Source organism: Crocodylus porosus, unplaced genomic scaffold (assembly GCF_001723895.1).
Source record: "Crocodylus porosus isolate Cpor-Errol unplaced genomic scaffold, CroPor_comp1, whole genome shotgun sequence".
Taxonomy (NCBI): domain Eukaryota; kingdom Metazoa; phylum Chordata; order Crocodylia; family Crocodylidae; genus Crocodylus; species Crocodylus porosus.
Window position 1 is genome coordinate 66,884,861 of NW_017728906.1, and position 16,568 is coordinate 66,901,428.

General features: G+C 37.7%; 1 protein-coding gene across 7 annotated transcripts in view; it reads left to right on the forward strand.

The window, feature by feature from the left end:
- Positions 1 to 16,568, forward strand: part of GPM6B (glycoprotein M6B) — a 164,308-nt gene that overhangs the window by 117,998 nt on the left and 29,742 nt on the right. The window contains exons 1-2 of one of the 7 annotated variants that reach the window (XM_019529307.1): positions 2,333 to 2,823; positions 11,349 to 11,468. The exons of 2 other annotated variants lie outside the window; for them this stretch is intronic. In XM_019529307.1, coding sequence (XP_019384852.1) covers positions 2,763 to 2,823; positions 11,349 to 11,468 — 181 coding nt within the window. In that variant the 5' untranslated portion in view covers positions 2,333 to 2,762. Of the gene's footprint in view, positions 1 to 1,877; positions 1,903 to 2,332; positions 2,824 to 11,348; positions 11,469 to 16,568 lie in introns of those variants that run through there. 4 more of the 7 variants (XM_019529306.1, XM_019529301.1, XM_019529305.1 and 1 more) reach the window with 4 other exon arrangements.

Below are 16,568 nucleotides of genomic sequence, written 5' to 3' on the forward strand. Positions count from 1 at the left end.
CATGTATTTAACTCCATTGCTTTGCTTCACAGCATTTGCAGTAGGCTTAGGGCTGTCCCTCAGCAATAAAGTCCTTTCCTATCATACCCAGACTTCTCACTTTTTAATTAGACTTTGCACTGTAAATGAAATGTCACTCTAACCTTGAGGACCATAACTAACTGATTGCTCCATTACTGAGCATCTGAATCAACCCAACCTGTGAAACTTGTGTTCTCTAGCTTTCAATCTATGTGTAATTTTTATTAGGCTTTATAAAACAGTTTTGAGGGAAAAAGAAATAGCTCCCATGCTCTAACAGCAGTTTGTGGCTCTCTAGATAAGTGCTCTTTGCTGCAGCATTAGGGATACCTAGCATTTTGCATGCAGCCTAATGTCTCCCCAGAGGACTGTACATTGTGAAATTGGCAAAACTGATGGATTGGAAAAAAAGGAGGAGGTTTGGGGGTTTTGCTGGCTGCACCTAAACATTTACTAGTAGCTGTGACGTGTAATAGCACTGGAGGAAGCAACATGTAGTTTATTCTATTGTCAGTAATTGCTAATGATGGGAAGGAGGTGGAGGATTAAGAAATGACTGAAGATGGTAGTTAGCAACGTAAAACCCATCCCTTTTCAGCAGCGTGGAAAGCAAAGAGGAGTGGGAGAGATCTTCACGCTGTCATGCATCACTTAAAGTTTTAGGGGATGATTTAGCAGCTAGCATGAATGCTTTTAAATAGTTAGATTGACTTCTTTAGACTTTGGTTCAAGTTCTTGCATAGTTGCTGATTTCTTTGGGTGTTGCACACTTCTTCATTATTTGTGAGGAGAGGGGCTGTTCTAGGAGGAAGTGTAGGAATGATCTCTACCACCCACCAGCTTTTATGTTAATAAGACATTATGCTTTAAAGTCTTGACCCCATCCAACAAAACATGAGTGCAAACGAGGAAGCGTAATGTTGTTTAGTGTCTTTGGAATAAACTCACTGCAGACCATGGCAATATGTCAAAAATGTACTTCTAAATAAATAGGCTTTTGCATATTACAGTATTGGTATCTGCACTTTGGATCTTCGTGTGCACTAGCTTCCTGTGCTCTGGGTTGGGGAGGGATCAACTGTATATGCAGCATGGGGGTTTCTTTTCCCTATAAACAGCATTAACAATCCTTTTAATGTGTATATATAAGGTGAGGTTAAAGAAATGTGCTTTGTGCTGCCAGCAGTTAGTCTCGTCAGATGGTTTTGCTGTCCCAGACTTACTGGAAGGAAAGTGCTCCTGCACAGATGAAGTTTAGAAAGTTTTAAGGACATTCTGTTGTGGCATATGAAGCAGGTTTTACCTATCATGAGTAAAAATATTCCTGTAGAAAAGTAGGAGGCTATGAAGGTGTGTGATACTGAAGCCAAGTCATCATCTGCAAAAGGCAGCTTAGTCTTCTGGCCAACCAGAGCTGTTAGAAAACATTTCTTGCAGACGTTGCTTTGTGAGAGTTCAGTGTCAGTGAGCTATCTAGGAATACTCATAACTGACAGACTGAATTGACCAATTGTGGAACTGTAGTTTGAAATAAAAAGGACTGTACTGCACCTGTGACCTTTCCTCTCTCTACCACCCTGGTTTGCTTTCAAAGGATATGGGTTATATGCCATGGGACATACCTGGCAAGGCGGTGAACAACTTAAGCAACACCACATAAGCCCTCTTCTTCCAGTTTGCCTAGTAGCAACATTTTAAAAATGTTGTTAAATGACAGATATCCATTATCTTAATTGGCAGGGCACCATTCAGGAAAGCAGGGTAGAAACTCAGCATTGGAAGTGGGTGTACAGTTACCAGTAAGCAGGTGCTTAACTTCACATACATACTCCATAGTTGTCCTGGAAACAAATGCCTGAATGTGGATTTAGATGCATAATGGTAAGTGCATATTTGAAAATGGTAGACTGTGTGTTTATTTAAAATGTTTTACATTTGTATTTTTGTTTATTTTGCTTTTGCTTCTACCATAAAGAACTCTATCCACATACATGCACATGTGCAACTGTGTGTGTGTGCACGCGCGCGCGCACACACTCGCATTTGTTTTTCCTTTGGCTTGTGCAGTGCCTAAGTCAAACCTTACTTAACCTCTGCAGATAAACTGAAGGCAACAGGCGCATTTTGTTTATGTCCTCTACAAAAGCAGAGGGCATATGGAATAAATCAAAATGAGACGCATAATAGGGATCCCATGAGAGAGCCTTGTGATTGTGTGATGACATGCACTCTCCTTAGAGACAGCGTATGGGGGTCTAGCTTCATAGCTGAGTCATGCGACAGGAGGGGGCTCCTTCCATTTTCACATGCATCTCCTCTTCTGATGTCACAAATCTATTCTTCGCTGAGGGAATTGATTAACATTCTTTGGGAGCCTTCGGAGAAAGGGAGAGAAAGGCAGAGAGAGCACAGAAGGGGAAAGGGTGGCTAGCTGATTCTTCCCATCCCAGCTACATAAAGTTGGGGCACAATTGGACACAAAATGGCTATTTTATAACTGGGGTCCTTGGTGACGTATGGCTGAGTGTTTCCTGGCACAAATCTTTATGGACCAGTAAGCAGAGCGAAATTGAAGCTGACAAGACTTTTTGCATTTTGGAAAGGACTGTAATCTACTGTAGTGAAGAACAGAGCCACTCAATCACTGCAGCTGTAAATAAGACAGAAGGGAATAAGAGAGAAAGAAAAGAGAAAAAGTGTTTGCTGGGGGGAGGGGGGAGAAAGCATTTTTGGTGGATGGTATGAAGCCAGCCATGGAAACTGCAGCGGAGGAAAATACAGAACAAAGCCAAGAGAAAAAAGGTACCCAGAGGTCTGACAATAGCCTGTTTAAATCTTTTCACTGCGGGTGCTTAAAGAGGTTTAGACCATTTTAGTCACTCTTTTTAGAACAGCTCTTAAACAATCATTATTGCATCTTCTAGCTTTCAGGGATCTTTTCCTGTAAGGCTTGACAGCAAATTAATAGAGCAGCAATCTTTTCCTCTGTGTATATTCTCTCTCTGAACCTTCTCTAACCCCACTAAAAATTTATTTTTGCAAAAGAAGCTTTTTTTGTTGCTGTAGCTTTTGATCAGTTTTGGTAAATTGATTTATAGCAAGTGTGCGGTGTGGGTGTGTGTCTACATGTATGTATGTACACATGTGTGCATGTCCTGCAAAAACGGTAACAAAACATTTTCCCTGAGAGATCAGCTACATAGTACTGTGGTTTTTGCAGCGTAGTGTGGGAGATGCAGATTACTGTAACAATTAAAATGACATCCTTAACAGCCGTAATGCAGCTTCTATACCTATTCAGCACATTAATACGTATTTTAGACTGTTTTGGTTCTTTTTCATAGTTTTGTCCACAGCATTTTGTTTCTGTGGAGGTTTGTCTAGGCGGTGATAAAGAGAATAGTGCAAAACCCTAGGATTTAACCATCTAGAATTTCTAGCTGTTGAGGAAAAGTTACAAGATGACCATTCTTCCCTAAGAAAATGGGAGGGTGGTAGGGCAGTGATTTGATCAAGTGTTCAAGGTGATGTGTTGAGCTAAAGTTCAGTATTTCACAAAATATATTCAGCTACAGAAGAACTGTTTATGCTTTTGCTGTTTTAAGTTATTCCCTTTTGTGTAGCAGGCTATTGTACAGACAGCAGGAATTTCTGCTTAACAATAAAATGCCATTAAAATAATCTCACTAAGTTGTTGGTCCTGGCCTTGTGGAAATAACCAGATGATAATGGGGTCTCTTCAGAAGAAACTTTTTTTTGTATATTATCAGCTATTTTTAATAATTAAACTACCGCTTTATATCACAAAGTAAGGTAGCTTTTTCAATTCCATATAAAGAGTCATTTAATTACGTATGTAGTGAAAACTTCTGGTTCCTGATCTTCTAAAATAATAACTAGAAATGTTTTCCTGGTTTAAAGTAGGGTTTTTTTGGTGCCTACACATCTGTTCATGTAAGTCATGACCAGCTTCAATTTTAGCAAAATAAAATTTGGCATTAGATAAAGTACAATACATAATCCCTTAGGGATTTAACAAAAAAGTTACAATGATGAGAGATTTAAATTTTGAAACCTATTTAATATGCATAGACAAGAACCAGTTTCACTCAGGATTTTGACTACATATTAACATGCTAAGTATGCATGTTAAATACGTTGATTTAAAAACTCACCACAACCTCTTGGATGATTTTTAAAAAGTGCAGTTGTTTTCCATTTTCGGGCATAAACAACAGATGGCTTAAAATATTTATGTATATAGAGCATTTACCAAAATATCCGTTTATTTTGTATAACAAATAATGCACACATCTGGTAATGATAAATTATTTCCTTTTATCCTTACCAAAATAACAAGAACAAATAAATATCAAAGCCATAATATGCAAAGAATGTTCAGTATATTAAAATAATCGCCTACATTAATGTTGATAGCTTGTCATTAGTAATGCATGCTTTGCTTTCCTAAAAGGATCAAGAAAATGGATTTGGACCCCGATGTTTGTTTGCTGGTTGGTTGGTTTGTTTGTTTATTCATTCATTTTTTTTACAATTATTTCCTGGCTTCCTGAGGCTACATATGCATTTTGTTTAAATTTATTTAATAAAAACAAATCCTTGTTGTTATGGCTTACCTCATAATTTCTGGAAATGACAAATGGAATCTCAGATATCGGCCTTATATCTATTCAGCACATTAACGTGTATTTCTGAAAGATATACTTCACAAAGCAATGAAACATGAAAAACAGAAGTAGTTATCTCCACTTAAACAATGCAATAATACAAATCTAGATCCATTTGCTTAATCACTTATGTATAGGTACTGAATTACGAACAGCATTCAAGGTCATGGGATTTTTGAGCCAGATTTTCAAAAGTGATCAGTACTCTCAAGTGGGTCAGGTTTTTCAGAAGAGCTCAGCAGGTGTTTTAGGTACTCGGTAGCTATAGCAGGATTTTTACATGAGAGCTGAGTACCATTGGGCTGCACAGATGAGACCCTATTGTTCTCACTCTTGACAATCCTGTTGCTTTGCTTTTGTATCTGAAGCAGATGCTGAGCCTTTCTGAAAATTTGCCAGTTTGCTTTGAGGGCTCTAACTAGAGCTGCTTAAATTCCCGCAGTTTATATTTAAAATGTCCTGTCTGAGTTCTTTACAAAGAAAGTGTGTGTGTGTTTAAACCAGATCTTTCTTTGCAAATTGCCATAACCGTATTTCAGTCAGTGTAAACTTATAGATTCACCAAAGGAAGATCTACTCCAGAGTATTTAAAACATTCCCAGTGTAAATGAGTTGCAAACTCCAGTGAAATAAAGTAAGTCTTAAGTTGGGGGCTCTTTTCTTTTGCTTTTTTAACATTAGGACTTGTAAGTGGTGTTAACACACCATAAATATTGAGAGACGGAAGGTCCTGAGTATTTGCCTCTATTTAGGTATTCAAGTGTATTAAGCACACAGCTCACATCTGGGAAAGAAACAAATGTAGTTAGCTTGCAAAATACGTACTACAGTGGTCGAAATGTTTGTTTTTACTCTTAGTGATTAACTTAAGGTTCTGTAGAATTTTTTTATGTGGATCTTGAAATGCTTTTACACGAGTAGTAAAAAGTAGGCAGGAAAAATTATATAGCCTACTTCACTCTCCTCTATAAGAAAGCATTATGTAATACTGCACAATAGTTTTGGACAGGGCATAAGTACACATGTGAATGCTGTAAACTAGGTATGAGCTGCATGTATTCAGCACTGGTACTCGGTTGCATACGTGTTTCTTCTGCGATGACTATCATGGGAAGAGACACAGCTGTCATTCCAGTGTGCCTATGCCACCAGCTGAGAATCTACCCCTTGCCCCCACAGTATTTAAAAACAAGTGGATGTTTGAGAATTAAATTGGTGAAAAGTAAGTTTTTCCTTCTTTCCAAATTCTGTTAATATCTTTAACTAACCTGAAATTTTTATTTAAATAAAGGCGTCCTAATTTCACACAATGTTATGAAATGTAGCTGTTAGATTTACAGTATTCCTCAGAAAGTTGTTTATCTGAAGCTAAACCAGAATGTCTGCTACCCCCATTTTTAATTGGAAACTGAACAATGTCCTCATTTAATGGAGATAAGAAATAAGTCTTGCTTTATACTGAATATCAGCAGCTCTTATCTGAGAAGAACACCATGAGCAAAGCCCCAGCAAATGTTTAGCAGATATTTTACAGAACTGCAGGACAGATTGGATGTATTTAAAGATGAAGGTTTACAAATTATTACAAATGACAGGGTTTATCTTGCAGCCATTAAATTAAATCAGAATGTGAGGATTGGGTAGGCAGATTCACTGGGATGGAATAAATGGGCAAAACGAAATGCTGTTTTGCATCAGTAGTGAAGGAAATAGATCATGATATATATTAAAAGAGACATGAGGTTTGCTTTTTCATTTAACAAAGAAAAATATTACTACTAATTTGTAGGGTGCCAAAAATTTCTGTGAATGACTGACTGTAGTAAATTGGGCATGAAAGTATAGTGGAAAAAGCAAATACTGAGGAATATATTCATAGTAGTAGGCTAATGTATAATAAGGTTCAAGTTTCTATGCTGTATTAAGGAGTGGATGAAAAAATATAAACATTAATTTTGATTGTACCTTAGTAGGAGAACTTAGTCAGGCTATTGCATATTTAGGACTCTGTGAAATGGTTCAAACTTTTTTATGATGTAGATAGAAATATTACAAAATTGAAAACCTCAATATGTAAGTGTGCTTTACTCTAAGATGGGAAAACCTGCACTTTTACAGTCAGTACTTAAAAAAATATTTTAAGAAAATTAAAATCATGAGTTGTAAAATGAGTATAGTTTAAAACCAAACAGCACGCAATTGACTACTTTAAGGTTAACTTTATTTGGAAGGAAGCCTTTGATTGTATAAATTTTTAAGGCATTTCTGAAGAGGAACGCATTTGTCCTCTTTTTAGCTTGTTTTGAAGAACTCATCTTCTTACTGTACAAGCTTGATTAGTTTTCAAAGCTAAGGTCTTTAACATTAGGCTTCCAGATCTGTATTTCAAAGGTGCTGACCTGGCTCTAGTTTTCCTTGGCTTCTGGTGGATCTCCTGAAAAACATTTCTGCTTAAATAGAAGGGGCTATATAAGCATAAAACATTAGGATTCAGCCCTAAGTTTTAATGACATAGTTTGGGTTTCTAAATTTAAAAAGAAAAAATCTTAAAGATTATGCTCAATACCAGTCCAAATGATCAAACAGTGGGAGTAAAACTATATCCTGTATGAAATAGGATAGGCTGTAATGGAAGAATGACCAGATGGCATTGCATATGCGCAGTAGACAAGAGATGGCCCCATATACCATATAGTCATGGAATCAAAGTAATTAAAAATGGGTAAAAACCCCATTACATCATCCGCTGTTATTCTTGCCACCTGACTAGTCATGTTCCCCAGAACAGTATTTACTGGTAATTGTCATGTTTTAAAATAACCAAAGGACAGCATTTTTAGCATTTTCTTTAGGGAGATTATATAGTTACTTTGGAAACAATAAGTTAATTGTTCAATTTCCTTGCATTGCTCTGGCCTGTTTTATATCTGAATAAATGACACTTCATTGCGCATATGTGTGAGGAATATCTAAATCCAGGCATTTGTATTAGATGGCCTGACATGGCTTCTTTTGCTGTGGTATAAACAAAATTGTGAGCTTTGACCTCCATAAACACCTTGATGTTGTATGACTGAACTGCAGTGAACTCATCATCATTCCTGCATGTGCTCTACATAAGACACAAATGTACAAATGGGTTTTTATAAACTTTTTAAAGAAGGATATTCAGCTATAGCTGTTCATCCCCATACCTAAGCAGTACCTAAGTACAATTTGTAATGTGATGTTTCATCTCTTAACGTAAAGTGAAATACTTTTTAAAATAGAAAATACTGTTCAATATAGCAAATTGTTATCATTTGGCTAGTTAAGGCCTAGCTCTACCATATTTCACACCGATAGTTCATGCCCTCACTAAAGTCTGTGGGCCTTTTCTCCTGCGACTCAATCTGCAGAACTGCTTTTATTGCCTGATCCAGTGGACAATGAAGTCAGTAGAAAGAGCTCTCTTGGCTTCAATGAATGACAGATAGGGCTGCTAAAGATTACAAAACAAAGCTGGTAGCTAAATGGCATGTATTTTCCAGGAAAATACTGTCTATGCAACTAAACAAGGGGAGTAAGGAAGAGGGAAAAGAAATTCCTCATGTGGACTTTTTAATGAAAATTCTTGTTTAAAAAAAATCCACAAATGTCACTTTCAAAAATGTCTTTAGTCATCCTGCGTTTCCTCCTCCCCTCACCCCTCAAAAATCAAATGAATTTACATTATCAGTATTACAAATGAAATGTAATACAATGATAATTGAAGGACAGTCCTTTCTTCATTTCAAAGTCTGATATTTCTCCAGTAAAAGCTGATGATCTTGCCTGCCTTACCCTATCATGAGTACTAGCAACTGCTTGCTTTGTTTTGTTTTTTTTAAATGCATTATTAACTGTTACAAGTGAAACCCAGGACTCTGAGGGCTTTGATCTTAGGCATGATGGGATAAAATCCTTTCAGTATTTTTAAAGATCTATCTTTGTATTGGTATTCTGGCAGCCAAAACAATTTTTAGTATGTATTTAAAAGGAATTCAGTTCTTCTGTGATGCTATTTTTTTCTTCTATCATTGTACTGGGGTCTATGACTTAGACTCTTTGGTGCCATGGAAATGTAAATATATTAGCTATTTTTCAAAATCATTAGGAGTCTCTTGGAGAGTAGTTGTTGCTGTTGTTTTAAGATTTTTATAAATGTTAGCAAAGAAGCTTCAAGAAAACAAGACACAAACAATGATGTTTGAGGAAAACCAATGTAAAAGAAACACATTGTAGTCTTTAAGTTCCTTCTGCCCTCAGTTAATGTAATATCAAAAAATAGTGAATTTCTTTATTTATGAGCTCATAATATAAATTAAAGGATTGCTACCAAGGCTAGGTACAGATGCTCAAAAAGCCCGAGGTGGAATCCATCTAAGTTACGCGGTTTTCTGTAAGTGGTATAGTTTATTTAGATGGGTAGCAAACAGAATGTACGCTGGTCCTTTGGGGGATGCAGATCTTAAAATGGGTTCTGCCACTTTTAAACCAGTCTGTGTGCCAGTCGAATTTCTGTTTTGTCATGAATATCAACCCATTTTGTGTGCTGAACCTTTATTCTGTTATGAGTATAGGCTTATCCTGGTAAAAGGGTAATGTCTATACCTGGCCTGAATGAGCAGTAGGAGGAGATGAAGTTGTCTTTAGACACAACGGGCATTTGTACACTCCACAAAGTTGGCCTTTAAAGTGGCTTAAATGCCCTTTTGCACCACTTTAATGGCATTGCTGTTTGCATGTTTGATGACGTACTTTGCTTTAAATTACTTCGGTACATAGCAAGATAAAACACCTCTAAGGTGTTTTAGTTTGCTATTTAACAAAGTGCAACAGTGCATAGGGTGCTGGGGCTGGGTGCCAGTTGGGGGTGGGGAGGGTTGCCACCGGGGGGGACAGGACCCTGCACAGCTCAGGGCCTGCTCAGCCCACTGGCAGCTTCTCCCCTCCTCCCCCCCCCCCCGCTGCCACTGCCAAAAAGGTAGGTAAGGATTGGGCCCCCAACTTGTGTACATGCCAAGCAGTGTTTTTAAAAACCCACCATTTCAATTTAGGGAGAATTAACTGAATTAAACCCTCATGGTTATACAAGCAGCAAATTACTTTTGGAAGACTTGTTTAGAAAGAACTTAAAAGGCAACTGAATATATAGGATGTGAATTTTTCTCTTTTTTTCTTCCTAAAGTGGGGAAAAAAATAGATTGCGAAAAGTAATTTCTTTCATAAAAAAGTGTGTGAGTCGTATGAAAGTGGTTGACTGCTTTCCCTGTGGATAACTCGTAAAGAGGAAAGCATGATCAAGGGAAAATGAAACCCAACATATTCATTAAAGAATCTATTGACATTAAATTTTCATTAGTCCCAAAGTCTTTTGGGAAATAAACTATTGGATTTATTAATCAGTACATGTGCAACTTTTTTCTTAGATATACTCACTAAACTCGGGATAAAATTCTCCTCTTATTCCTGATTTATGCTAAAAGAACTGCAATGAAATAGGATTACAACAGTGAAAGCTCACTGTGAGAGGACGATTATATCCTTAAAGTATAATTGTTATAAATCCAGAAATGTGAAGTTTTGTTCTTCCCAGAAATCTGCTTCTGACCTAGTTTAAAAGAAGCTTGTTTTAATGGCCTGGTCTACCTCATGCACCTGCTGATAGGCTGCTAAATAAGATTTATTTTGGACAGAGATGACAGTTACTTTTTCATCTAGCTACTACAGAGTGGGGACTTCCAGTGCATTTTAAGAAATGATCCATCTTGTGCTGACAGCCTTACAATTCATAACAGAGCCAGGGGAAAAAAATTATTTAAATGTTTGATGTTGCTTTGCTAGTGGCCTCTTTTCATAGTGCTCAGGAGTAGTTAAGCTTTGAAGTTCTCTCCTAATGAATTACAGATCATCACACATGATTTGAAAGTGATGCAACATTACTGAACTTTCTCATGAAGTGGGGAGGGGGTAATGGATCACATTTTTGTTGCAAGTCTCTAAGTTAATTGAAAATTAATAACTTTGGTCCTGAGTCTCTTGAATATGAGATGTGACAAAACTGCACCTTTTCTTATCTGTTTAAAAAGTTAACTGTATATTGTTGGGTAATTTTTTGAACCTCTCTAGACATCTGGTAATAATTATTATGCTCTGTTGGGTTTAAGGTATTTTAAAAATAGATGTTTAGTTTCCCACAATTTTATTTCCCTTTCTGCCCTATCTATTAGGGAATGGCTGCTTGCCAGAAAAGGGGAGAGGAGGTTTGTGGAAGATTGGGGTGGGGGTGGAGTGAAAAGTGAGTCCTGATGAGCAGCAACTGCAATAAAATAGAGTGCAAATGTGAACTCAAATTCACGTATGAATGTTTTCTAATTCAGAAACCTGGATGGAGGTTTTTTTTTTAAACACTTTTCCTTAATTCACATGTCAGCATAACCCATTGATTTTTCTTTCTCTTATTTGATGCAGATGAGTTTTATACGTCAGTTATGAAATATCAGGTTATCTTTTTGGCCTCTCCAACTAATTTTAATAGTAAATGAATAAGAGTACTGAACAACTTTTTTTTTTTTTTTTTGCTGGAGACACTGACTTTTTACCACCTAAAATTGGCAGTGATCACCAGACCAGAAATGGAAATTGGCAGGTACCACTGGATGTACAAGAGTTCAAGGCCACACCAGTACCATCATGTGCCAGCATTGAGAGGCAATATTAGCCCTTTGGGGAATCAAGGTAAATAAAGGGCTGGGGTGAAGTCTGAACGGAGAGTTCAAATAGAGTAGCCCAAGCCTAATGCTTTGCAGTAGCTATAACATCATTTAAAATTTTATTTTTTTTTCTGTCTCTCTTAGTCTGTTAGGAGTGTGTGTGTCTCTCTCTCTCTCTCATTCAGTGCTTGAAATAACTATTTTAACCTGTTGGTGTTTTGAAATACAGCAGCTTTCAATGTTAGATGTCTTTGTTACGCTGTGCTGCCCAAAATTGTTTTGAAACTGTCCGCAGGTTAGTTTGAGTGGTACTTTCTTTGGAGGCAGCTCCACAAATCCAAAACCAGTGATCAAAGGATTGTATGCATAGACCATCAGCTAGACAGGCCCTGTGTGCTGGATACAGGTGCCGCATTCGGTGTGTGCCCTGGACTGTCCCTGCCTGCAGCATGCAGGACACATTGGCCCCATGAACCACATGCAGCATGTTTTAGCCCATGCACTGCATGCGCTGGGCTTAGCACGTACCTGATTGGTCCCATTCACTGTACACAAGCTGTTTATAGATCCAGCCCAAGAATCGGGGGCAGTACTGCAGACAGGATAATAGGGCTCCCTGGGCTGGATCTCACCTATAGGCCCTATATTTGACACCCTTGTGTTATACTTCCCAACTGCTTCCCCAGACACAGTTCCACCTGATGATAGACTCTGTGTGTGTGCGTGTGTGTGTATTTGCATGTCATATTTTAAGGGAGAGGCTACAGAAAAAATATAATGAAAGTTATTGGTGAGTCTTCATTGGTAGAAGTGATTGGTGATTCTTGATTTTTGAGTACCCAAACTGAGACGGTTAAACTGTGTGCAATGGGGCAGGGGGAAGGGAAGGTGATTTCCAACCCCCACTCCCTTGCCCCCCAATTTGAGTGAGTGTGATTGAATAGCTTTGAAGCATTTAAGGTTGGACACCCAGAAATAAAAACATGCAAAATCACCAATCATTTCAGAAAATCTTGGCCTGTGAGGACACTGGAAACCAAAAGCCTATCTGCTGTAAGATAGGGACATTCTGCCTTGTGGTAATGGTCAGTGAGTGGAGCTGATCTGTTAAAATCTCCTTGACGCCTGGATTGCCCAGAAACATCTGACTTCAGGTCAGAAATTTAAAGGTTATGATAAAGTAACATTCAGCAATATTTCTACTTAGCCCCTTACATTTCCCTTCTATCCAGGAGGCTCTGGTACTTCAGATATCTTAAAATCCTGTTTCTATCATAGGCTTAGTCTGTGCACAAAAACCAAGTGATGACACATTTTAAATTGTCAAATAACATATTAAAAATATTGTTGAAATAGTCAGACTTCTTCTTTGGTAAGCATTCACCCAAGTTTGTTCTGTACAGCTAGGATGGACTTTAGGGAGAATTTGGTATCCTACTGGTAGGCCATAGCATAATTTTCTATATATAACAACAGGCTGAAAATACTCTGTACTTTTTCAGACTGTCACTTCCACTAGGATCCAAATTTTCGATTTACTTTATATAGCTGTTCTGTCACTGGAGTATCTGAGTTGCAGTCCTGTGTCTTGAAGAGTTTCTCGGATACCGAAAGACTTAAGTTGGACTGGCCAGGGGTTAGGAAAAATATTTTTTTGTGGAAAGTTGACCACTCCAAAGGCAAGCCAGCATTCTTTACAACAATCTTCCAGCTGTGAGCAAGATAACAATTTTCTGTACTTCTAAATTACCATACCTTTTTACATACCACACCGATAAAAATAATATATGATGCACATTGTTTTTGAAAGGCAGAGTGAAGAGAAAAAAAGAACTTTCCATGTAAGTAACTAAATAGCAGCAGTTAGGGACCCAAATCTGCTTATTGTTGTGGTCCATGCGAGTCCATAGAGATTTTATTTTCACTTTTGCCCAGAAGCAGCAGAAACTGTTCTTACCATGTTTCTTGCATATAATGCAAACTGAAGTTTCCAGCAGCATTTTTTTTTGGGGGTGGGGGGGAGGTGTGTGTTTGTATGTGAGAAAATATGATATTTGGAATATCAATAGTTGAATTTCAAGAGACTCTATTTATGCTGGACAGTGGGCAAATGCTGTCTCATGCTAGATCTGGAGTGGCTCAAGGTAATTATTCCTAGATCCTACCACCCCCTGATCAGCTATGATGGGTAATCCACAGCATGTTACAAGACAGTTATGGAGAACTTTCTGCTTTTTTACAAGAGTAGTATCCAGTTGTAAATAAGTTTTGTATGCTGGACTTGGTGGCAAATTATTTGGATGTTTCTTCAGATCAAATGATGAATAACATCATTTGTTAACTTGGGAATCTTTTCTGAAGCTTGTCCACCAACCCATTGTTCTTTACACTTTTTAAAGGAAGTGCCAGATGCCCAGCAAATTTATCTCAACTACTTGAGTGGTAGATAAGGAGACGGGATCCCTGCAGATTGGTAGCTGTCATTAGAAATCTCCATAGAGAGAAAGAGCAGTAATGAGTAATCCTTCTGGGCTTGGGTAACTATGGGACCAGTAGGCTGCTTATGGATGCTGGTTGAATCAAGAAGTTTAGAGACATAGTGTTGAACTTGAGAATACTATGGCCATCCTGTGGATGTTAAAGGAAGAGTTGGGGGTACTGAGAGGTTCTGGGCATAACTTCAGTTAACCAGATGCTCAAAGCCAATTTAATGTGTTAAAGTTTCTCATAGCTGGGGTAAAGAAATGTGAAGTTCTTCAGGCAGCAGCCCAAGTACATGGAATGCATCTTCTGCAAGGATAACTATGTCTTTGCTCATTATTTAGCCAAATTAAAATGTTGGGCTGCTACTTCCCTTCAGACAGCAGAAAAAGTTTCCATTTAATCAGAACAAAAAGTCCCTTGTTATGGACTGCACTGCAGAATCTATTAGAATGTTTCCAAATGTACTGATGTGAAACTTCCTTCCTAAGGGGACTTCCCACTGTGGACATTCCTTCTTTACCTTAGTGCCAGCATTAGGAAATATCAGGATAACAAATTTTTGCTTCCAATTTGGTGTTTTGCTTCCTTCACGAGATTAAGAAATAGTAGAAATAAGAAATAATTTACACGTTACTTTTATTGGCCATCTTTCTTTGGGACTGTGAGAGAGAGGTGCCCATATTCACATGTAGAAATTCTTATACCGATTTTGCTTAATGGTAACATTTCCAATCCTATATTTTTCTTTCCCGAAATAATATTATATGGTTTGTATACATACTTTTAATGGAGGCATAAGAGCATGAAAAAATTCACTAGCCCATCAGAACTTAAACCAGTTTCATAAGGATGTAGGCTTGCTCAAGAGCTGGGGGAAATTTTGCAAAACACCTCCCTGGAAATCTGTTCACCCCTTCACCTTCTGATGCTATTGTTGGCCAAAGGGTCATCATGGTGGCAGTTCACATTCTTTCTTTCTTCCTGTATTCTGTATTTAAGGTATTTCTTTGTAGATCCAGATTAGTAGTGAGAGAGAGGATTTGGCTTCTGAATCTTGGACCCAGTGGTCTGAAAATTCTCTCTTTTTTTTTGGATTTTTCTTACTGAGGAAGAGGTTTTGTTCTTGTTTGCTTCCTTGTAGCTAGGGGAGAAGAAACTCGGGGACCAGTCAGTAGCTGCGGATGAGGTCCAATATGGCAAAAGCCTTTTTTCCATTGGATGTTACAAGTTGATGAACTTTAAGGTGAGTTATGATTCCAGACTGGTGGATCTAAGTTTCAGAACTCAAATTTTCCAGGCAAGACTCTCAACTTTGAAAACCCAATTTATTTATTTATTTATTTATTTTAAGGGTTATGTTTTGGGAGGAGAAGAATTGAAAAAGCAGATGATTTGCAGATATAAGAATATACTAAGGGTGAGATTTACAAAGATGCTGAAGCCATCAATGACAGTGAGGTACCTAGTTCACTTAAAGGCTTTTTGTATCCCACTGTGTAGGTCTGCATTCTTAGGCACCTAAATAACTTTGTAAATATGGCTCCTAGTCCCCTCTCTATTTTTTGGTTCAACTATGTCAGCATGTTCTGAAGCTGTGGGTAATTCTTGCATTTTGAACTCTGTTGCAGTATCTCCAAAAGGTAGGTAAGAGGAGTGTATTGGAAGGAGTAGGTGGTGGTGAGGGGCCAAAACAAAGAGAAAAAGGAGAAATATCCTCAACAAAATAAAATAATTACAACTGTTGATGGGTTTTTTGTGTGTGTGTGTGCACTTCCTTGCCTGACCTCATGTGAAACACTGACTCTGACACTATGGACAAACAAAACAACTCTACTGTTTTAAGTGGGGGAGGAAATTGCCCTTATGAGCATGCATCAGTTTATCTGTTATTGTTTCATCTGTCTTCTATTAAATGTAAGTGAAGCTAAATCACAATATATTCCAAGTAAAGCAGGTGGTAAATTGCAGTTTATCTGCTAAATTGCAGTTTATCTGCTAGTAAGTAGAAGTTAGAACAAACGGATGAAACCGGCACAGTAGATTCAGCTGTTCTACAGCAAGTTTCCTCCCTTGTTTTAAATTGCTATAATTTGTTGTTGTCTGTCTTCACCTTATTGGGAGTGGAAGTTATAGTTTCAGTCAAGGCCATTGAAAAATCTTGCCAGTGGAATGTTTTGTTTTCTTTTCTTTTCCCCAGACTTAATTCTGCATATCGAGTAGCATCTCTGTATGCAAACGTTGCATAAGAATCATGGTAAATAAATTGTGTTCAAAAGGAATTATTTCAAAACTGTATCAAAATGTCTTTGACCGCTTTAGCACAAGAAACCCCTTTTAAATTATGGCAGTGATTCAATAATGTCTAAGGATTCCCCCCACTCCCCTTCCAAATTTTATGTTGATGGAGAAATAGGTAGAAAATATCTATCCTTGAGATCCCACTTGTGATTTTGTTCAAAGCAAATTCTGCTTGAATACATTTTTCTTATGTTTAGACTTGGTTCAAGAGTCCCTTGCTTTTCCATTGCTTGTCATAGACTGAAATGGATTCCTGTCGTGTTTTGACAAGAAATGACATTCTGACCTTCACGTCAAGCTGAAAGAACTGGGATAAGACACTGCTTTTGCTCTAGTGTCTCGC